General features: G+C 36.7%; 1 protein-coding gene across 5 annotated transcripts in view; it reads left to right on the plus strand.

The window, feature by feature from the left end:
• The window catches only part of CFAP44 (cilia and flagella associated protein 44), a 161625-nt gene that overhangs the window by 121422 nt on the left and 16415 nt on the right, over positions 1–23788 (plus strand). For all 5 annotated transcript variants that reach the window (XM_047875515.1, XM_047875511.1, XM_047875512.1 and 2 more), the window contains exons 26-31: positions 6157–6657; positions 9175–9378; positions 9617–9812; positions 19529–19639; positions 21237–21367; positions 22658–22774. In XM_047875515.1, the coding sequence (XP_047731471.1) occupies positions 6157–6657; positions 9175–9378; positions 9617–9812; positions 19529–19639; positions 21237–21367; positions 22658–22774 (1260 nt within the window). The remainder of the gene's footprint in view (positions 1–6156; positions 6658–9174; positions 9379–9616; positions 9813–19528; positions 19640–21236; positions 21368–22657; positions 22775–23788) is intronic.

Genomic DNA, 23788 nt, shown 5'->3' on the forward strand with positions numbered 1-23788 from the left:
GTGGGAGGGGCAGTCTTAGCTAGCTCTGCCATCAGTGGTCCCTGTGGAAGAGGCCCTGCAGCATAAGGAGGGAGGCAGGCCCATCGGAGGAATGAATCCTCAGAAGCACAGTGTTGGGTGTTTGCACAATGCAAGCAAGTTTGGCGTTGGGAACTGGTTCCCTTTGGAATTTCAGCTGGGGTATGGGAGAGGGAAATGGTACTTGCCAGCGCCTTTGATCCCCCGCTGAGCTCTCTCCTTCTGGGACTCAACAACTCTCCCTCCTGCTATTCTCTCCGAGAGCAGAGCTGTTGACTTTTAACATTCCAGGTGTTAAGTCCACTGGCTGTCAGAACTCAGGCAGTCCAGCCCCTCTGCTTTTGCAAGCCAGATTTCAGGAGCTTGCCTTGCCCTGTGGGCTGCCCCTCCACCACCCCAGCTCCCTCCCGCCAGCCTGTATAGCATGCACTGCCTCTCGCTGTTCTTACCCTCTTCCGTGGGTCTCTTGTCTACACTTGGCTCCAGAGAGTCCGTTCTGCTACTCTTCCGGCAGTTTTTGGAGTTATTTAGGCCAATGTGGGTGGAATCTAAGTGATCAGCAGGATGCAGTGAGCCCAGCGACTTCCTACACTGCCATCTTTCTCTCTTGTGTCTAGATTGTTTTTCTAGCTGTTCCTTTAAGATAATTCTTGTTTCATCTATCATATCTGACCCATCATCATAGAGGAATGTTTTTTGAGCACAATTGCCAGTCATCCAACCTGAAACTTCATGGTCTAGCTAGAGATGATGGACATGTATCATGTCTTGAACTGAACTGCATTACACTGAAATCCATTTTATTAAAACAGTGTAAATTAATGTGGAGCACGCTATTCTACAAGTCAGAAGATCAGAGTTCTGTTTCCATCTCTGCCACTTAATAGGCACATAAACTTTGCTAGTCATGTAAATCTCCCTAAGCCTCAGTTATATTGTCTGTTAAAAGAGTATTAATACCAATTAACAACAATAAAATTTATCTAGTCTGCCTCACAACGTTAATGTGATGGTCAAAGTCAACAAATGGTCATTACTGTCATGACTAAATTAAAAATTACTAACATTTCAAGTTTTTTTGGAAATAACATATTATATATCCCACTTCCCTGTGGCCAGTATTTAGGTATGTGTGGTATTTGTAAAACTAAAAAGAAAATGTTGGTATGTAAAAAGGGTTCTTCAAAGAGGCGAGCCTTAGAGTCATCAGGCTGGCTTAGATTTGTTCTTTTAAGCTTAATTCTTAGTCCTCGAGGTGCTTCAAAGTGGTCCACCATTCACAGAAGTGCTGGATTTTGAGTTTTACTTTAATGCTTGAAAGGTTTGTTCTTAAGAATGTAAAAAAAATCTCCTCTATTTTGTTATAATGTTCTTGGTTCATAGGTGGTAATTATACAGGTAAGTTTTCTAAGACTGCCTGGAGAAGTGCCTTTTGTTTTTGAAGTATAACATTCAGTGTTATATGAGTTTCAGGTAAACAATATAATGATTCATCAAATCTGTACATTACTCAGTGCTCACCACAATACGTGTAGTCACCATTTGTTACTAAACAACATTACTACAATCTTACTATATTCCCTATATTGTACTTTTCATTTATGTGACTTATTTTCTAAATAGAGGTTTGTACCTCTTAATCCTTTTATCAGTTTCACCCATCTCCCCACCCCACCTCTGGCAACCACCAGTTTGTTCTCTGTATTTAAGAGTATGGGTTTTTTTGTTTGTTTGTTTCTCTGTTTGTTTTGTTTCTTAAATTCCACATACGAGTGAAATCATATGGTATTTGTCTTTCTCTGACTTATTTCACTTAGCATAATATACTCTACGGCCATCCATGTTGTCCCAAATGGCAAGATCTCATGCTTTTTATGGATGAATAATATTTCATTGTATGCATATACCACCTATTTATCCATTCATCTGTGGATGGACATTTGGGTTGCTTCCATATCAAGATTGTAAATGATGCTGCAATAAACATAGGGGTGCATATGTCTTTTCAAATTAGTGTTTTCATTTATTCATGAGTGGTATTATTGGTTCATATGCTAATTCTATTGTTAATTTTTTGAGGAGCCTCCATACTGTTTTCCATAGTGGTTGTACCAATTTATGTTTCTACCAACAGTATACAAGTGTTCCTATTTCTCCACATTCTTGCCAACACTTGTTATTTCTTGTCTTTCTGTTACTAGCCATTCTGATAGGCATAAGATGATATTTCATTGTAGTTTTGATTTGTATTTCCCTGATCATTAGTGATGTTGAGAATCTTTTCGTGTGTCTGTTGGCCATATGTATGTTTCCTTTAGAAGAATGTCTATTCAGGTTCTCTGCCCTTTTTTTAATTGGATTTTTTTTCATGTTGTATAAGTTCCTTATATAGTTTGGATGTTAACTCCTTATTGCATATATCATTTACAAATATCTTCTCCCATTCACTGGATTGCCTTTCAGTTTTGTTGCTGGTTTCCTTTGCTGTGCAAAAGCTTTTTATTTTGGTGTAGTTCCAACAGTTTATTTTTGCTCTTGTTTCCCTTACCTTAGGAGATAAATCTAGAAATATGTTTCTATGGCTGATGTCAAAGAAATTATTGCCTGTATTTTCTTTATTTTTTTTAAAGTTTTTAAAGTTTATTTATTTATTTTTGAGAGAGAGAGAGAGAGAACAAGCAGGGGATGGGCAGAGAGAGGGGGAGAGAGAATCCCAAGCAGGCTCCATGCTGTCAGCACTGAGCCCCATGTGGGGCTCAAACTCATGAACTGTTAGATCATGATCTGAGCCAAAACTAAGAGTTGGACACTTAACCAACTGAGCCACCCAGACACCCCTGCCTATGTTTTCTTTTAGAAATTTTATGGTTTAAGGTCTCACATTTAGGTCTCTAATCCATTTTGAGTTCATTTTTATCTATGGTATATGAAAGTGGTCTAGTTTCATTCTTTTGCTTGTAGCTGTCCAATTTTCCAGCATCATTTGTTGAAGAGACTACCTTTTTCCCTATTGTATATTCCTGCATCATTTATCATAGATTGACTCTATAAGTGTGGGTTTATTTCTGGGTTTTCAATTCTGCCCATTGATCTACATGTCCGTTTTTGTGCTAGTACCATACTGTTTTGATTACTACAGCTTTGTAGTATATCATGAAATCTGGGAGTGTGATACCTCCAGTGTTGTTATTTTTTCTTAAGATTGCTTTAGCTATTTGGGGTCTTTTGTGATTCCATACAAATTTTAGAATTATTTGTTGTAGTTCTGTGAAAAATGCTTTTCATATTTTGATAGGGATTGTATTAGATTTGTGGATTGCTTTGGGTAGTGTGGATATTTTTAACAATACTAATTCTTCCAATCCATGAGCATGGACTATCTTTCCATTTATTTGTGTCTTCTTCAATTTGTGTCACCAATGTTTTATAGTTTTCAGAGTACAAGTATTCACTTCTTTGGTTAAGTTTTGCTGGGTATTTTATTTTTGTTGGTGCAATTGTAAATGAGATTGTTTTCTTAATTTCTCTTTCTGCTACTTCATTATTAGGATATGGAAATGCAACAAATTTTTGTATATTAATTTTTTTATTTTGCAACTTTACAAAATTAATTGACCAGTTCTAGTAATTCTTTGATGGTGTCCTTAGGGTTTTTTCTATGTACAGTATCATGTCATCTACAAATAGTGAAAATTTTACTTCTTCCTTACCAATATGGATGCATTTTTCTTTCTTTTTCTTGTCTGATTGCTGTGGCTAGGACTTCTAGTATTATGTTGAATAAAAGTAGTGAAAGTGGACATCCTTGTCTTGTTGCTGATCTCAGAAGAAGAGCTTTCAGTTTTTCACCATCAAGTTATGATGTTAGCTGTGGGTTTTTTATATAAGGCCTTTATTATGTTGAGGTATGTTATCTATAAACCTATTTTGTTGGGAGATTTTTTATCAGGAATGGTTGTTGAATTTTGTCAAATGCTTTTTCTGCATCTATTGGGATGATCATATAGTGTGAATTCTTTCTCTAATTAATGTGATATATGACATTGATTTCCAAATATTGAACCACCCTTGCACCCCAAGAATAAATTCTACTTGATTATGGTGAATAATTTTTTCAATGTATTGTTGAATTTGGTTTGCTAATATCTTATTGATTTCTGTGTCTATGTTCATCAGAGATATTGGCCTGTGGCAGTAGTAGTAGTTTTCATTATTATTATTGTGATTTTTGTCTGGTTTTAATGTCAGGGTAATGCTGGCTTTATAGGCTGTACCTAGAAGCTTTCCTTCCTCATATATTTTGGAAGATTTGGAAAAGAATAGGTATTAACTCTTCTTTCAATATTCGGTAGAATTAACCTACGAATCCATCTGGGCCTGGACTTTTGTTTTTTGATGACTCATTCAATTTCATTGCTAATAATTAGTCTTCATATTTTCTATTCTTCAGTTTTAGAAAGTTATATGCTTCTAGGAATTTATTAATTTCTTCTAGGTTGTCTAATTTCTTGGAGTATAATTTTCCATAATATTCTCTTATAACTTATATTTCTGTAGGTCAGTTGTTATTTCTCCTCCTTCATTTCTGATTTTATTTATTGAGTCTTCTCTTTTTTCTTGATTAGTCTAGCTAAATGTTTATCACTTTTGTTTATCTTTTCAAAAACCAGGTCCTGGTTTAATGATCTTTTATTGTTGTTTGCTTTGTTTTGTTTGTCTCTATTTAATTTACTTTTACTCTAATCTTTATGATTTCATTCCTTTCACTAGCTTTTGGCTTTGTTCTTTTTCTAACTCCTTTAGGTGTAAGATTAGGTTGTTTATTTGAGCTTTGTCTTGTTTCTTGAGTAGGCCTCTACCACTATAAACTTCCTTCTTAGAAATGCTTTTGCTGCATTCCAAAGATTTTGGACTGTTTTTTTCATTTTCATGAGTCCCCATGTATTTTTTTTTTTACTGCTTCTTTGATTTCTCAGTTGATCCATTCATTATTGAGTACATGTTATTTAACCTCCATATATTTATGTTCTTTCTAATATTTTCTTGTAATTTGTTTCCAGTTTCATACCACTTTGGTCAAAAAAGATGCATGATATGATTTCCATCTTTTTAAATTTATTGAGATTTTTTTTGTGGCATAACATGTGATTTATCCTGGAGAATATTCCATTTGTACTTGAAAAGAATGTGTATTCCATTTTGAGATGTAATATTTTTTATATATCTGTTAGGTTCATCTGGTCTAATGTGTCATTCAAAGCTACTGTTTCCTTATTGATACTCTATCTGGGTCATGTATCCATTGATGTGAGTTGGCTGTTAAAGTTCCTGAATAATACAGAATTACTGTCAATTTGGAGAAGTATATTTTGATTTTTTTTAACCTGTATATTTATGCAAAGTAACTCTTAATAGCCTTTGGACCATCTTGTTACCTAATTGTATACAGGATTAGGGTGGCATGTGCCTATAGGCTCTTGTAAGAACATTTTGAAAACAAAGAGTGGGGAAACAGCTCGTAATGAGGGAGCAATGGCTCCTGTGGCTTGAGGTAGGGGCCACAACTTGGCTTAGATAAGTGGATCAGGAACAAAGGAAGTATCCTGGAATCTCTTGGTGTGCTATGATATTGCAATTCTTGTGCCTGCACAAGAAATAACAGTAATAATGTAGCCAAAATACAGAAGAAATATAGGCTAAACTGTAGTTTAGCCATAAGTAGGCAACCGTAAATGTGTCTCAGCCAATGGAATTTGAGTTTCCATCTGGGAAGGGCAGTTATGTGTGTGTGTTCCTGACCAGAGAATGAGCTTTTACTGTCTAAGTTTTGGCTGAGTACAAGCCTTCAGGAAGAACTTCCCCTGGATGGTGGGAAGAGAACAGCAGAACTTAGCCCTACAGGCCAGCCGAGGGATACCAGAGGTCACATCCATACTGTCTTCCTCTTTTGGAGAAGCTAAATTGGAAACAGCCTAAAAGTTAGACAAAAGAGTAACTTAGTAGAGAATAGGAATAATCCTGTATATAATTAGATAACAAAATTTTTATTTTGGCTTTTTACTAGGGATACCTGTCAAGGGACAGAAATCATATTTCAAACTGGGTTGTCATTTTGTTTCCTTCTGTTCTTTTTATTAGGCCCATTCAAAGAAAATGCACATGAACAAATGCATCCTCTCTCTTCGAGATCTTAAAGTGGCTGTTATTGAGGAAATACAGTGCCTGGTGCAAGAACTGAAGAGCATTCAGTCAACTCTTCACATATCCAAGCACATCCCTATTCCTGAAATCCCTCAGATACACCCAGAAGAAGTTCCAGAAAAGAGATTTCACTATGATGAGGAAATTCTCCTAAATTTTAAGCAAGAGCGTATGACAATTCAGGATGAAAAGCCCTCTGAACTGGAACAGAGACAGTCTACAGGCGCAGGTGGAGGATTTCTCAAACTCTCTTCTGGAAAGGATGGTGATTTGACAACAAGAGATTCATTGTCTAGATCATCAAGGGCATTAGCACTCATTGTAGATACTCCAAAGTTAATGGAATTTGAAAAAGCAGATCCAATTGATCTAGAGCTGGAGATTATGAAGAGAGACGAGATTAAGCATGTGTACATGCAAGAGTATTTGACCAACAGGGTAAGGGGTGAAACTGTGCCTTTTAAAGCTGAAAGAGAGGAGAAGGGAAGAACTAGATCTATTGTGTGTGTGTGTGTGTGTGTGTGTGTGTGTGTGTGTACACACTCTCTATAATAATCTTTCTCACTGACCAGCCCACTGAAGGCTTGGCTTCCTCCCCATCTCTGGCCTTCTGGAAATCATTGCCCTCTGCCCAAGAACATTGGAGCTTTTAAACCTTTTGCTTTCTGCAAAGCTAAGAATTAAGAGCAAATCCATGTTAATCAGCATCTAACTCAAGTCTTGGTAAAGGGCAAGTGATGGAGCAGCTTTCAGATGATGGATGGAACACAATTTAAAAACTTTCCAGAGAAAATGGGATTCCCTCTGGTTTTTACATCCTTCTCTTTCTCTAATGTGTGATTTGCCTCATTAGTGGGAGTGTTCATGGTGATGACTGGCTTCAAAATTGTTCTGGAGCTGGAATGGCACCTATTTTTTTTCCTAGGAAACAAGATCAGGTTGGGGCCAGTTGTATAGGAGGTGCTCTAAATCTGGAAGGAAAAGGACCTTTCCCAGATAGACAGCTCTCTGCTGCCAGCAGCGTAGAATTTTGTTCCTAAATGTCTGTCCAGCTCCACCCTGTGAAGGAACCCCTGAAAGTTTCCCAAACGTATTCTTCACCCAATATCTGTACTTCATCCAGCCTTACTCTTCCTCCCTCTCCCTGCTTCTGTTCCCCAACCCATTCTCAGTTTTATATTTGCTTTTTCCTTTGTTACCTCTTTCTACTTGCATTGCTTTCCTTTCAAATGTGAGTCATCATTCAAAACTCATCACAGTTCCAAATCTTCTCCAGAACCTTCTGTCCACATTACATACTCATCTTTTTTCTAAGCTCCAAGTGCACCTATAAGTAGCACCTCAGGTTTTGCACTTATGTTTCTTGCTGTTTTATGTGTATTCTTTGTTTTATTGAAGTATAATGAACACACAATATTGTATTAGTTTCAGGGGTACAATATAATGATTCAACAATTCTGTATATCACTCAGTGCTCAAATGTGTTATTTTTGTCTTGCAAATTAGATTTCACAGCTCTTGAGAGAAAGGCCACATATAATCATCTTTTGATTTGCCTACAGTGTCTAGGAAATGCCAGACCTATGGTAGATATTCAATAAAGAGTTTGATTGATTTCATTGTAGCTAATGTATTAATGGTATTAACATATGCATTGGACATTCTTTGCGCAGGAATAGTGGTAGTTAGGTAGTAGGGATGTAACAGTACTCTAGCCAGACATATTCTCTATCCTAATTAAGCTTATAGACTATCAGATAAGTGACAGCAAAACAAGTGTGAACACCTATGTGTTTAAGTGGTACAGTTCCAGAATGGTGTTACACTAAAATAAATACAGTCCTGCCTTGAAATAAATATCAAAATAATTCAAATTTGTTGAACAAACATTAAAGAGGAGCCCACTTAGTCTACAACCATAGATAATTAAAAGGTTTCTTCTTTTTTTTTTTAAAGTTTATTCATTTATTCTTTCTGAGAGAGAGCACAAGTAGGGAAGGGGCACAGAGAGAGGGAGACACAGAATCTGAAGCAGGGTCCAGGCTCTGAACTGTCAGCACAGAGCCTGACGCGGGGCTCGAACTCACGAACTGGGAGATCATGACATGAGCCGAAGTCAGACACCCAACTGACTGAGCCACCCAGGTACTCCTCTTTTTTTTTTTTTAAGCTCTCAAATTCTCTAGCAGTAGTTTCACTGTTCCCAAACTACAGATCTCTTAATTTTTTTCAGCCATATGCTGGGCCCTCACTCATTACAGGTTTTTGACTGTTGAGGATCCCCATGATTCACAGACTGATGAAAAACATGGAATGGTTTGTCTTCTACCTATGGTACTAGTTTCCTCAGGAGAACCAGACCTTGGGACTCTCTCTTGATGTCTTCCTCTCCTTCGGGATAGGGTGAGGAGGAAGCTGTGCCACGATCAGCAAAACCAAGAATTTAAAATCATTGGGATGGCCGTGAGATAAGGTTTAGACCAGGGCTTGGGGAGTACTTTGTTCTCAGCCCAACTCTATAAAATTAAATCACCTTTAAAATGTTTGAAAATTTTCAGAATAAGAAGTTGAGGGAAATATTTAGTGCTTCCTGTATGAGAGGCACTGTAGAGATACTGTCGGGTAAAGTGGAGGCAGATATAAACACTATGCACAAGGAGCTCATAGTCTGCGATTTAAACCATACAGTACAGCAAGAAGGGCATTCTCAATTAATGGCTTAATCAATGGTAAAGAAACAGCTGGAAGGACTATAGTTACAGAATCCCTACCACTTAAGTTGATTTGTAAGACTTACACATACACGCCACATGAGCCCATATAATTATTTCTCCATAATAAGGGTATAATGAGAAAATGCTTTTACCTAAACAAACTGGTATTTTTAGGTAGTTTTAAAAATACAGTTACCTGGTCTTAACTTTTCATATACTCTCAAATCTTTTTCCACCTCAGATCAAAGAACTGATTGTCACCTTTGATGCAGAACTTCGTCTTCTGAGGCATCAGAAACTGAAACTAGATATTCAGATGAAATTATCTGACCTTCACCATGTCACATTATTTCAAGAAATGCTTCTCCTCAAGAATTTTGAAAAACAGGAGAACATACTTCAAGAGCGTGTTAATTCATTAGACAAAGAAGAACAGGATATGCAAGTATGAACGGACAGGAGAGTGCTGGCTGGCTGTATCCTCTAGTTACGGAGGGGACTTGATTCTTCTTTTCCTTCTTCATCTTCTCAGCTTAATTCCCTCCATTGTTCTAATCCTTCTCTCTTGTCTTTTCTCCCTCCAAATGTTTGTGAATTGTAACCTTACATTGTACTATACCTTGTTCTCTGAGCCTGGTTTATCAGAAATACTCTATCACTTGTTCCTGTTTTTGTTCATTTAGTGGAAAATAAATGAAACTCTTAAAGAGATGGAAGAGAAAAAGAATGAAATCACCAAGCTCCAGGACCAAGAAAAAGCACTCTATGCTGGTTTCCAAGCAGCTCTTGGAGAAAACAATAAATTTACTAATTTTCTCATGAAAGTCCTGAAGAAGAGGATTAAGCGGGTGAAGAAAAAGGAGGTTGAAGGAGATGCCGGTTTGAATTTCTTTCTAACATATGATCTTATCTTTTTTCTCGTTAGCATGAAATGGAGAAGTAGCTAAGGACATATTTCTCACCTTTTATTCACTACAACATAGACAGAGGTGCTCTGAGGTTGAAGAAGAGATTATAAACCTGTAGGTCTCTAACCATCTGTAGTTAACTTGTGTGTGTGTATCTGGTCCAAGGCAGCTTTAGGGTAGTTTCATTTAATAAGCACATCTTCTCATTTCCCAATTGATTGTCATCTTTGATAAAATATCTCTTCATGTCTTTTGCCCATGTTTGAATGGGATTTTTGCTTTTGTATTCTTGAAGTTTAGGAGTTCTTTGTTATGGTCTGGATACTAGTCCTGTGTCAGATGCTTTGCAGATATTTTTTTCCAGTCTGCAGCTTGTTCTTTTGATTCCCTCAACAGGGTCTTTGACAGAACAAAAGTTTTATTTTTTGTTGAGGTCCAATTTATCAATTTTTCTTTTTTTTGGATCTTGTTTTGGTGTCAAAGTCTAGGAATTCATGGCCTAGCCCTGGGTCCCAAGGATTCTCTCCTATCTATTTCCAAAATTTTTATAGTTTTACATTAAAGTCTGTGATCCATTTGGGCTTAATTTTTATATAAGGCGTGAGACTTAGGCCAAGGTCTTTTTTTGCCTACTGTGAATGTCCAATTGCTCTAGCACCATTTGTTGGAAAAGCTTTCTCCCATTGAATTGCTTTTGATCTTTGTCAAAAATCACTTGGGTGTATTTGTGTGGATCTATTTCTGCGTGTTTGGCTCTGTTGATCAATTTGTCTCCTCTTCACCAATACTACAATCCTAATTACAGAGGCCATTGAGTTCTGAAGTCAGGTAGACTAATTCCTTCCATTTTATTCATCTTCTTCAATATTATTTTAGCTATTCTATTTCCTGTAACTTCCCATATGTTAGAATATTTTTTTATATCTACAAAAAATCTTGGTGGAATTTTCACAGCAATTGTATTAAACCTTTTATCAGTTTGGAGAGAACCTGCATCCTTACTACATTGAATCATCCAGTGAATGAGCACAGTGTGTATTTAGAGCTTTGATTTCTCTCATCAGCATTGCATCGTTTTCAACATAAAACTCATGTTCATGTTCTGTTAGATTTATACCAAGTATTTCCTTTTTTAAAAGTGATTTTAAGTGCTATTTAATTTTTTTAGTAGTAGAAATATTTTATTAAAATCTCATACAAAATCCTAGAAAATGAAATAAGTGGCATACTAATAATACACATTAGTACAATTTTATAATGCTGTTTTATATTTATTTATTTATTTATTTATTTATTTATTTATTTATTTTTAACGTTTATTTATTTTTGAGACAGAGAGAGACAGAGCATGAACGGGGGAGGGTCAGAGAGAGAGGTAGACACAGAATCTGAAACAGGCTCCAGGCTCTGAGCAGTCAGCACAGAGCCCGACGCGGGGCTCGAACTCAAGGACTGCAAGATCGTGACCTGAGCTGAAGTCGGACGCTCAACCGACTGAGCCACCCAGGCGCCCCAATGCTGTTTTATTTTTAATCTTGGTGTCACATGTTCACACTGGCATATAGAAATACAGTTGCTTTTTAGATATTGATCACCTAACTTGTGACATCACTTAGTCTAGGAGTTTTTGATAGATTCCTTGGGATTTTCTATGTAGACAATAATTTCATCTGCAAATATGTTCAGTTTTATTTCTTTCTTTCTGATCTTTATGCCCATTTTCTTTTATTGCCTCATTGCACTGATTAGAACATCCAGTATTATATTGAAATAGAGTGCCAAGAGCTGACATCCTTGCCTTATTCCTAATCTGAGGCGGACAACATTCAATCTTTCACCATTAAGTATGCTACCTGTAGGTATTTCATAGATACTCTGTCAAGTTGAGGAAGTTCCCCTCTGTTCCTAGTTTTCATTATGAATGAGTATTGATTTTTTTCAGATGTTTTTCTGCATTGGTTGATGATTATGTGATTTTTTTTCTTTAGCCTGTGAATATGATGGGTTATATGGGCTGATTACTGATTATTGAATCAGACTTACACCCTTGAAATATCCTCTCCCTATGTTACATAATTCTTTTTATATGTTGTTGAATTCTATTTGCTAATATTTTATTTAAAAATGTTGTGTCTAGGGGCGCCTGGCTAGTTCAGGCAGTAGAGCATGCAACTCTTGCTCTTGGAGTTGTGATGTAAGCCCCACGTTGGGTGTGGAACTTACTTAAAACACACACACACACACACACACACACACACACACACACACGCACAGCAAAAATACCTAAACCCCCCCAAAACAAAAAGAAATTTTATGTCTATATATTCATGTGGATCATTGGTCTGTAGCTTGCTTTGTTTCTCCTTTTTGTACTGTCTTTGTCTGGTTTTAGTATCAGGATAACATTAGCTTCAAAATATGAATCAGGAGGTCTTCTCTTTGATTTTCTAGAAGATAATGTGTATGGTGTTAATCATGTAAATGTTTGGCAGTGTTCTCCAGAGAAACTATTTGGACCTATAGATTTCTTTAGGGTAGTTTTAAAATTACAGAGTCAATGTTTTTAATAGTTACAGAACTTTTCAAATGTGGTAATTTTTATTTTTGTATGTATGAAAGTGGTCTGTCTCATCCAAGTTGCCAAATTTATGTGTGTAGGGATGTTCGTTGTATTTCCGTTATCTTTTTTAATGTCTGCAAGGTCATTAGTAATGTCTGTAGTAATATCACCTGTTGCATTCTTGATATTGGTAGCTTTTTTTCTTATTTCCCTACTTTTTTAGACTTGCTAGAGGTTTCTCAATTTTATTGATCTTTTTGAGAACAAACCAGCTCTTTGCTGAAGTGATTTTTTTCTACTTTTTTTGCTTTTTTCTGCTTTTAATTTTATTGATTTCTGCTCTTATCTTTAATATTACCTTCCTTCTGCTTGCTTGGGATTTATTCTGCACTTCTGTTTTTAGGTTTTAAGGTGAATTATTGATTTAAGACTTTTTCTCTTTTCTAATTTAGTGCTATAATTTCCCTCAACACTGCTTTAGCTGTATTCCACAAATTTTGGTAAGTTTTTTTTTTTCATTTTCATTCATGTTAATGCAGTTTTAAAATTTGCATTGATCTTTCCTCTAGGTCCCATGGATTATATAGAAGTATGTTGTTTGGGTCCAAGTGTTTTGAGATTTTCCTGTTTTCTTTCTGTTTGTGATTCCTAGTTTGATTCTATTGTGGTCAGAGAACACATTATGCATGATGTATACTTCTTTTGTAGTTGTTGAAATTTGTTTAATGGTCTAACATATGGTCTGTCTTGGTGTGGGTACTTGAAAAGAATGTATATTCTGCTGTTTTGGGTTAAGTCTTCTATTACTGTCAATTAGATCCTATTGGTTAATGATGCTATTAACCAACTTCTGTAGTATGTAGTCTGATTTTCTGTATAGTTCTAATCAAATGCTGAGAGAGGCGGTGTTGAAGTCTCCAAATATAATCATGGATTTATCTATTTCTCTTTTCATTTCTGTCAGTTTTTGCTTCATATTTTGTAGCGCTGTTATTTTTATGCATACACATTTAGGATTGCTATGTCTTCTTGGTAGATGGACACTTTTATCATTATATAAGGTCTTTCTCTGTCTAGAGTAATTTTTTTTTGCTCTGAAGTCTACTTTATCTCATGTTAATATAGCCACTCTTGCTTGGCTTTGGTTAATATTTGCATGATATATCTTTTCTTTTACTTTCAATTTGACTATATTATTAGAAGTGAATTTCTAGCAGATAGCATATAGTTAACGTTTTTCACCCACTCTTTGTCTTTTAATTGGTATACTTAAACCATTTACATTTGATGTGTTAGGGCTTAAGTCTGTCGTTTAATTTTTTTTTTATTCTCTCTGTTTTCTATCTTCTACATTTTCCCGTCCTCCTGTGGGCTACTTGAACATTTTTTAGAATTCCATTTTAATTTTCTCTAGTGTTTTGAGTGTATCTCATTGTGCAACATCTTTAGTGATTGATTTATAAATTGCATTATATATACATAATTTATCCCAGACCACCAGTGTCATCATTTTACCAGTTTAAGTCATGTATAGAATCCTCATCTGCCTTTAAATCCCCCAAACGGAGGAGGGAAGCCTATTATATTTACCTATAGTTTTGCTTATCATATTTATTCTTCCTTGATGTTCCAAGTTCCTTAAAAAAAAAAGAATTTTCCTTCTGTTTAGAGAATTTCCTTTATCTGCTCTTTTGGGGTAGGTATACTAGTGGCAATTTTTTTCCCCCCTTAATCTGAAAGTGTTTTGATTTCCTCTATTTCAGAAAGACATTCTCCCTGGGTATAGGATTTTAGGTTTACTTTTTTTTTCTTTCTGCATTTGAAAAATATTGTGCTACTTCCTTCTGGCCTCCATGGTTTCTGATGAGAAATACCCTGATATTCAAATTGTTCATCACTTATAGGTGAAGAATCACTTTTCCCTCACTGCCTTCAAGATTTTTTTATCTTTAGTTTCCAGAAGATTGGCCATGAGGTGCCTTGGAGTAGATTCTTTGGGTTCATACTGATGGGGCTTCACTCCTTTTATCTGTAGGCTTATGTTTCGCCAAATTTGAGAAGTTTCTAGTCATTGTTTCTTCAAGTGCTTTTGAGAACCCCCTCTTTCTTTACTCCTTTACATGAGTCCTTTTGGGACTCATGGCATGACTGTTTGACATTTCATTATAGTCCCATAGGTCCCTGAGGCTCTGAGGCTTGGAATTTGTTTTTTTTTGTTGTTGTTGTTTTTCTAGTCTTCTTTCTGTTTTTCAAACTGGCTAATTTCCATTGTTCCCTCTTCAGGTTTACAGATGCTTTCCTGTGTCTCCCTCCATTCTGCTGTTGAGCCCATTCACTAAGTTTCTGTTCTAGTTATTGTATTTTCAGTTCTAAAATTTCCATTTAATTCTTCTTTGTATCATTTATTTCCTGATACTTTTTATTTCTTTGAACAGGCTTTGTATTTTTTTATTTGCTTAAAGTGTGTTCATTATTGGTCACTGAAGAATTTTCATTATGGCTATTTTAAATATTTTGTCAATTAATTCTAACATTTCTGTCGTCTTAATGTTGACATTTATCCATTGTCTTTTCCCATTCAGATGGAGATCTTCCTGGTTCTTGGTATGATTAGTAACTTTCAATTGAAACCTGGAAACTTTCATATTATGTTAGGAGACTTTGTATCTTACTTAATTCCTCTGTTTTATTTGGCTTTCTCTAACACTGCTCTGACAGAGAAAGGGTATGTGTATATTCCTTATTGCCAGGTGGAGGTACTCGGCCTTCACTGTCACTCAAGGGAAGGAGGATCTCTTTGTTCTGGAGTTCTGATTCTCCATGTAGTCTCTACTGACAACATAGTGGGGGTGGCCTTGGTACCTGTGGGCAATGGTGAAAGTCCTGACTCTCCACTAGGGTTCTTCTTCTTCTTCTTCTTCTACTTCTACTTCTTCTGCTGCTGCTGCTGCTTCTGCTTCTTCTGCTTCTTCTTCCTCTTCTTATTCTTCCCCTCCTTCTCCTTCCTCTTCTTCCTCCTCCCCCTCCTCTCCTCCTCCTCCTCCATTAGGTTTCTTCTAATATGACCTGTGTGGGAGGAGGAAGTGAGTCTTATTGTTGCCAGGTAAAAGTAGAAATACAGGGTGCCCATGTGGTCTCCACAGACATCTTGGTGGGGGGTGAAAGCAGGGCTGGTTACCAGCCAGAAGGAACAAATATCCCGGTTCCCTGCTTGGTCTTCTCTGATACCATCCTGGGTGGTGGGAATGTGGGGTACCTGACTGCAGCTTTGCAAGGGTGAATGTCTAGTTCCCCCACTTCACCTTCACTTATGGGGGTGGGAGTGGGACCACAATTTTTTTTCCTGTGGTGTTTATTTAGAGTATTATCTAAAAAATTTGTCTTGTTAGGCTTCCTCTTTCTTGGCTGTTTGGCTAGAGAGAGCAGGCTCTTGTTGGGCCTTTTTATAGCTGTATCTACTGGTGTTTCCAGGCCACTAATTTATTCATTTCTAAGTCTGAAATATAAGAGGAAAAGAAGACCCAAAAAATTCACCACAGTGTTGTTTCTCAGGTCCTGAGGTTCATATTTAGTCTGCCTTCTTTCCATTTTTTAGAATCTTCTGTTTATTTTACATATAATGTCCAAGTTTTAGCTGTATTTTGCAGGAGGAATAGGAAAAAAATAGGCCTAATTCATCTTCCTCAAAGTTGAAATCTATGAAAAGAATTTTAGTCTAATTTTAAACTCTGCTGATTTATTTCATAAAATGATACAGACCACCTAAAATAATTTTAAGGAGATAATAAATTTAAGAAATCTTCTAGAGAGTATGAGGTGCATGTCTTATTTCTAATTTGATGTTCCATAAAATAGAAATTGCCAATTGGTGATCTATGGCTCATAAATCGCCTCAAAGTGTTTAAAAAGAAAACAGCATTGAGTGGGAATCTACAATCGCTTATCTAAAACTCTTGGGGGCAGATGAGCTTTAGTATTTATTTTTTTATATTTTATAAAAGCTTTGTATATGACACTGTTAAAGAAAAAATGATTTATGGCACTTGTTAAAGAACAATAAAGCAGACTTTATTCAGGGTCACTACTACAAGGGGATTTTATTTTATTTTTAAAATTTATTTTTGAGAGAGAGCATAAGTGGGGGGAGACAGAGAAGGGACAGAGGATTAGAAGTGGGCTCTGTGCTGATAGCAGTGAGACCAACGTGGGCTTGAACCCACAAACCATGAGCTCATGACCTGAGCCAGAGTCGAACACTCAACCCACTGAGCCACCCAGGTGCCCCCAGTGGGATTTTATAATAGGGGAGAGAGATCAGCACAGCTTTGAATATAACAAGGACAAGTGGAGAGTTATAGCCAAGGAACAGGTTGGGAGTCAGTGGGTGGAAAATTACTAAGAGGTAGGGTAATTCTTTGCAAGACTGACCTAACAGGATTCTTACTGAAGCCTGGCCAGAGTAAAAAGATAGTGAAGATAAGGAATAAGGAGGAATCTGATCAAAAACAAGAGTGTGGGAATTTTACTAAATTGATGCTGCAGGATTCTTGCTAAAACTGGACAAATGGGTCAATAGCCAAACCTATGGTCCACTACTTGTCAGAGAGAGGACTCAGAGGAACCTGACTCAGTTTTGTCAAAGAAGAGAGACTTTGTCAACTAACACCCCCAACAGGGGTTAGTGCAGGATCTCTAAAATCAAACACCTTAATATTTTTGCAGCAAGACAAATATTCACACAAAGTAGGTTAAATAAAGATTATAAATAGCATTACTTCAGGGAAGTTATGAAAATATTCTTTTCAAGGCACTATGATTTAGTAATTGTGGACCTATAAAACCAAGGGTGTGTTAGATGCGTCACAGCATAAGCAGTTTGGCAGCTTGGTCTCAACCCTCTTGGACTCAATGCATTGAAATTAATTGCACAACATTCTGCAGGCATTTGAGCTTATGGTCTCTGCATACTCAACCATTTATTTATTTTTTGTTTGTTTTTAATTGGTTATTTTATTTTGTAGAATTTTATTTATTTAAAAATAATTTTTTGGGGCGCCTGGGGGGCTCAGTTGGTTAAGCATCCGACTTCGGCTCAGGTCATGATCTCACGGTCTGTGAGTTTGAGCCCTGCGTCAGGCTCTGTGCTGACCACTCAGAGCCTGGAGCCTGTTTCGGATTCTGTGTCTCCCTCTCTCTCTGCCCCTCCCCTGTTCATGCTCTGTCTCTCTCTGTCTCAAAAATAAATAAACATTAAAAAAAAATTTTTTTAAATAAAAATAATTTTTGATTGAAGTATACTTGGCAAACAATATTACATTAGTTTCAAGTGTACAACATAGTGACTCTATGTTATACTCTGCTCACCACAAGTGTAGCTACCATCTGTCACCAGACAACACTAGTACAGTACCACTGACAATATTCCCAATGCTGTTCCTTTCGTCTCATGACTTATTCATCCGTAACTGGAAAGCCTATACTTTCTACTCCCATTCACCCATCCCTCTGGCAACCATCAGTTTGTTTTCTCTATTTATGGCTCTGCTCCTGCTTTTTTTGTTTCTTAGTTCATTTGTTTTTGTTTTTTAAATTCCATTTATAAGTGAAATCACATGGTATTTCTCTTTCTCTGACTTACTTCACTTAGCATTATGCCTTCTAGATCCATCCATGTTGTTGCAAGTAGCAAGAGCTCACCTCTCTTTTATGGCTGAGTAATATTCCATTGTGTATATATGTGTGTATTGATGGACACTTGGGTTGCTTCCATATCTTGGCTATTGTAAATAATGCTGCAATAAATGTAAGGGTGCATATATCTTTTTGAACTAGTGTTTTCATTTCCTTTGAGTAAATACCCAATAGTGGAATTACTGGATCATATGGTAGCTCTACTTTTAATTTTTTGAGGAGTCTCCATACTGTTTTCCACAGTGGCTGCACCAATTTACATTCCCACCAACAGTGCAAGAGGGTTCCTTTTCCCCTGCATCCTCACCAACACTTGGTATTTCTTGTCTTTTTGATTCTAGCCATTCTGACAGGTGTAAGGTGATACCTCATTGTGGTTTTGATTTTCATTTCCCTGAAATATGAGTGATGTTGAGCATCTTTTCATGTGTGTCTGTTGGCCATCTGTATGTCTTCTTTGGAAAAATACCTATTTAGGTTCTCTGCCCATTTCTTAATCAAATTATTTGGGTTTTTTTGGTGTCATAGAAGTTCCTTATATATTTTGGATGTTAACTCATTGTTTATATAATTTGCAATGTCTTTTCCCATTCACCATGTTATCTTTTTGTTTTGTTGATGGTTTTCTTCACTGTGCAAAATATTTTTATTTTGGTGTAGTTCCAATAGTTTATTTTTGCTTTTGTTTCCCTTGCTTTAGGAGGAATATCTAGAAAGATGGGGTTTTTTGCCAGTGTCAAAGAAATTACCTCCTATATTTTCTTCTAGTAGTTTTATAGTTTTAGGTCTCACATTTAGGTCTCTAATCCATTTTAAGTTCATTTTTGTGTATGGTATAAGAAAGTGCCTTCCCGCCCCCCCCCCCCAAAGAAAGTGGTCTAGTTTCATTCTTTTGCATGTATCTGTCCAGTTTTCCCAGCACCATTTGTTGAACAGACTGTTTTCCCCATTGTATATTCTTCTCTCCTTTGTCACAGCTTGATCATATAAATGTGGGTTATTTCTGGGCTCTGTATTTTGTTCTCTTGATCTAGGTGTCTATTTTTCTGCCAGTGCCATGCTGTTTTGATTATTATAACTTAGTAGCATATCTTGAAACCTGGGATTGTGATACCTCTGGTTTTGTGCTTTTAAGACTTGTTTTGGCTATTCAAGGTCTTTTGTGATTCCATACAAATTTTGGGATTATTCATTCTAATTCTGTGAAAAATGCTATTGGTGTTTTGATAGGCATTGCACTGAATCTGTAGATTGCTTTGGATAGGATTGTCTTTAACCATTTTAAACTCTTCCAAACATATTGACTAAGTGCCTGATTTCTCTGTTATTTTCCTAATGACCAACTCATTGGAAAAAAATACTTTTTTTTAAAATCTGGGATTTAGCTTAACACAGGAACTTCTCTGCTTATTAACAATGCCTTCCTCTCAATTTAGATGAAGAAGAAGATAGTGATGAATCAAGTGAAGAAGAATCCAGCCTAGAGAGTGATGAAGATGAGTCTGGATCTGATGATGAGGTTTTTGATGATTCTATTTGCCCAACAAGTAAGTTGGAAAAAGCCATGTGTTCTCTGTGAAATGTGGAGATGGACTGACCATACCAAGGGGGTCCTTTTTTGGTTTCTAGTTGTCTCATAATAAAATTTAAGGCAAGACTGGTTTAAGTTGTATGAAGTATAGTCAATGATTATTTATTTATTTTTTTTGGCTCTCTGGATGATTTATTTTCTTTTCCCTTAGGCAGCCATTAATGAATGGCAAATAATTTGCAGATAATTTATAGTTTATTCACAATCAAATTATGCAGAAATTTTCATTTTATAGAGAAATTATCGATTGTACTGTGTGTGTATATTTTTAATGAAGCTTTCCCATTTTGACAAACCCATTCAAATTTTCTTTTTTTACTTTTATTTTTAATTTAGTTTATTTTTAACTTATCAATATATCATGATCACCTTTATTTTTTAAGCCTATTTTTGTTTATTTTTGTTTCTTTTTAATATGAAATTTATTGTCAAATTGGTTTTCATACAACACCCAGTGCTCATCCCAACAGGTGCCCATTCAAATTTTCATATTTAAAATCTGCTTTGTATAAGGGTACTTTGTACCAGTTTCGTGGAGACGCTTAGCAGTTTATGTTCACTGTTTTCCCTGGTAAAAGCAGTCTGAAGCAGCTAGACCAATATTCTTACAGTCTCAATAGATGAATAGTCCAGTGCAGGAAAAACAGTTTCTTTTTGGTCTGAAATTTATCTTCCTAGCCATTTTATATAAATTTTAAAGTTTCATTTCAAATAAAGTTTAAATCTTGTTTTAATGTTGTAAACAAGAGACTTCCTAAAATCACATGCATGAGTGAAATAGAGTTCAAAAGATTAAATACAGCTTATTTTACAGCAGGATTAAATGGTCTGAAAAAAGTCTCACAGCTCGTCTATTAGTGGTGGAACTAGGGTCAGAACTAAGGTTTCTAAATTCTATTGTAATACTCTTATTTTCACATTCTTTATCTATTGCTTGGTGTATAAATGTGGCTGTGATGTGATATAGTGGAAATTAATAGATAATGTAAATCCCACTGTGTCACATATCAGTTACATGACCTCTCTGAGACTTAGGGTCCTCACCTATAAAGTAGGAACAACAGTTTCTACCTTGCAGGGGCCTATGAGTTTTGAGTGAGATAATGTGCATAAAGGGCTTAACAGAAAGCCTGGCTCATAGTACTGCTCAGAATGTCAATACTGTATCATAATTGCTATCATGATTACTTATACTATTAATAATTTCCACCTGGAACAATGGAGCCCTAAGTGTAGTCATTATTAATTCTTTATTTTTAAGTTTACTTATTTATTTGGGGGGGGGCACAGAAAGAGAGAGAGAGAGAGAGAGAGAGAGAGAGAGAGAGAATTCCAAGCAGGCTCTACATTAACACCATGGAGCCCAAAGTGGGGCCCAATCTCATGGACCATGAGATCATGACCTGAGCCAAAAACAAGAGTCAGATGCTTAATCGACAGAGCCACCCAGGAATCCTGGTCATTATTAATTCTGAAGCTCCAAAGTCTACACTTCTAAACTTACCACATTCTATAGCAATGGGGCTTCTTTTTAATTTTGACTGTCTTTTCAGATTGTGATGTGGGTCTTTTTGAACTGGCCCTTCAACTTCGAGAGAAAAGGCTGGACATCGAGGAGTCCTTAGTTGAAGAAAAGAAAATTATCGATAACCTCAAAAAGGAATATGACACACTATCCAAAAAAGTATGGTTGTGTGCCTACTTGTTTATCCTTTCCCAACATGCTGTTTTTGTCCTTCCAGCTGCAGTACTGCCATGTCATAGCAATGACCTAAGTTAGGACTTCTCTCCAGAGAAGAAACATTTTAATTATTACATTTTAAGTGTTTCCTCTTCAAGTGTATTTGTGGTGGCAGCTGTTGCCCTTTTGAAGACTGGATTCCTTTATCTAAATCACTGACCTCTAAACTTTTTTTAATGTTTTTTTATTTATTTTGAGAGAGAGAGAGAGAGAGAGAGTGCATGTGCACATGTGTGCCTATGAGTAGGGGAGGGGCAGAGAGACAGAGGGAGAGAGAGAATCTCAAGCAGGCTCCATGGTGTCTAGGGGCTTAAGCCCACAAACCATGAGATCATGACCTGAGCTAAAAGCAAGTCAGATGCTTAACCAATGGAGCCCCCCAGGCATTCCTAAACTTTTTTTTACTACATACTTCTATATGTAAAGAAAATTGTGGAGCATGTATCCCCACAATAAATGTACATTTATTTACAAATTATATTCATGAATTACTGTACTAATATATTTTGTACATTAGATAACATTCACAAACAAAGAAATGAAAAAGAATAAGATAAAAATAAATGGGAATGGAAACTGGTCTTTCTGTACCCCATTACATCACTTTGTTGACCCTCTGGGGTGCGTGCATCCCATGTTGGAGACCATGCAGCTAAACTGGTATAATTATGTTGAGGGATGGCTGCCTTATTTGCTCATTTTCCCTCTTAGATACTCTTTTCTAGAGACACATTGCTTAAATCATATTCACAAATATTTTTAACAGATTGTTTCTCCTCTTGCAAATAGGAAATGATTTGGAGGATTTTCAAGTTTTTTAAATGAAGAACATGCTTTATGAATGCTTTAGTTGGTAGTTTTGTTGCTTTAAATGGGCTTTTTTCCTTTCATATATTGAGGTCATTATGGCCAAAAGAGATTCCCACCATTTTGACCAAGACATTCCATGCCAAGTGCTGCTTTTCATGCAGCAAATAAAGGGAGATGAGGATAGGCCTTCTGAACTTTTATTCACAACACCTTTACAACCTTGGGGATATAGGAATGATTGAAAAAGTGGTGTGGATCATGACTTAGCAGAAAGAAAATAACATACATTTCTGGGCTGCAAACTGGGATCATTCATTTAATCACAGCCCAGGTCCTGCTCATCTCCCAAGATGTCCTCCTTTATCACCTGAGGTATGTGTTTGCTGGTTCTTGCCCACATTTCACACATGGGGCTTTCCACAGGTAAAAATTGTGGCAACTAATCTGAATGCAGCGGAGGAGGCCCTGGAAGCTTACCAACGAGAGAAGCAGCAGCGTCTGAATGAACTGCTCGTTGTGGTTCCCCTCAAGCTCCACCAGGTGATGGGTCTGGAGTGGATGCCCCACCCCATCTGAGCAGAAAAGCCACCACACCCAGGCTTTTCCAGGAAAGATTCGCAGATCACTAGTGGGAAGAAGTGCAGTCCTTTGCTGAGAATTCTGTCTGAATAATGACACCCTAACTTTTCTTATCCATTCTCAGATTGTTATGGAAGAGTAATAGCCAAACACAGGTATTTCCCTATGGCCCATTATGACTTCAAAAGTCCAATTAATTGTTTCAGTCTGATGAAATGAACAGCCTATGACTCAATCTTTTTTTAATTTATCTTTTTAGTTTATTTATTTTTCTAGTAACCTCAAACCCAATGTGAGGCTTGAACTCACGACCCCAAGGTCAAGAGTCACATGCTCTTCCGAGCCCGCCAGGTGCTCCGAATAGCCAGCCTATGACTTAAGAAAGAAACGTCTTAGAAGTTGAAATCTTGGATCTTGTGTACAGGTCACTTTTCACACCATCTTTAAGTAGACAAGAACTAATGGTGCAAGAATTGTCTTAACAGCTGCTTGTTAATGAGGAAAGGCAAGACAAAAGAAAAACGTCCTTTTTCTTTTTTCCCTCTTTGCCCATTTCCACACTCTATTTGAATTACAACTTACATTTAAATGCAAAGATACATATCAGAGAAAAGGCCTATCAGGTCTTTTGTCAGGTAAAGAGGGAAAGCTGTATTTTAGAAGGGAAGCCTTAGATCAGCCTCACATATATTTTGTGTAACCTGACCCAAACTGGATTAGCCATATAAAGCAATTTGTCTAATATCCCCACCCTGAAATGCTTGTTCCTTGGTTATGCAGTAGACATTAGGCATAGTCTGTGGGAAGATTTGCTGTCTCTAAAGGGACATAATGTGGCTTACTATCTGAAGGCCACTTCCTGCTTTCCTTTACTTAGTAGTGGGAATGATAGAAGTCCAAAGGCAATGACCTAAAACAAGGGACAGAGAAGGAAGTGCTTTCTGTGATCTTACATTTCATTCGGTCTTTGTTTTT

Source organism: Prionailurus viverrinus, chromosome C2 (genome assembly GCF_022837055.1).
Source record: "Prionailurus viverrinus isolate Anna chromosome C2, UM_Priviv_1.0, whole genome shotgun sequence".
Lineage (NCBI taxonomy): Eukaryota > Metazoa > Chordata > Mammalia > Carnivora > Felidae > Prionailurus > Prionailurus viverrinus.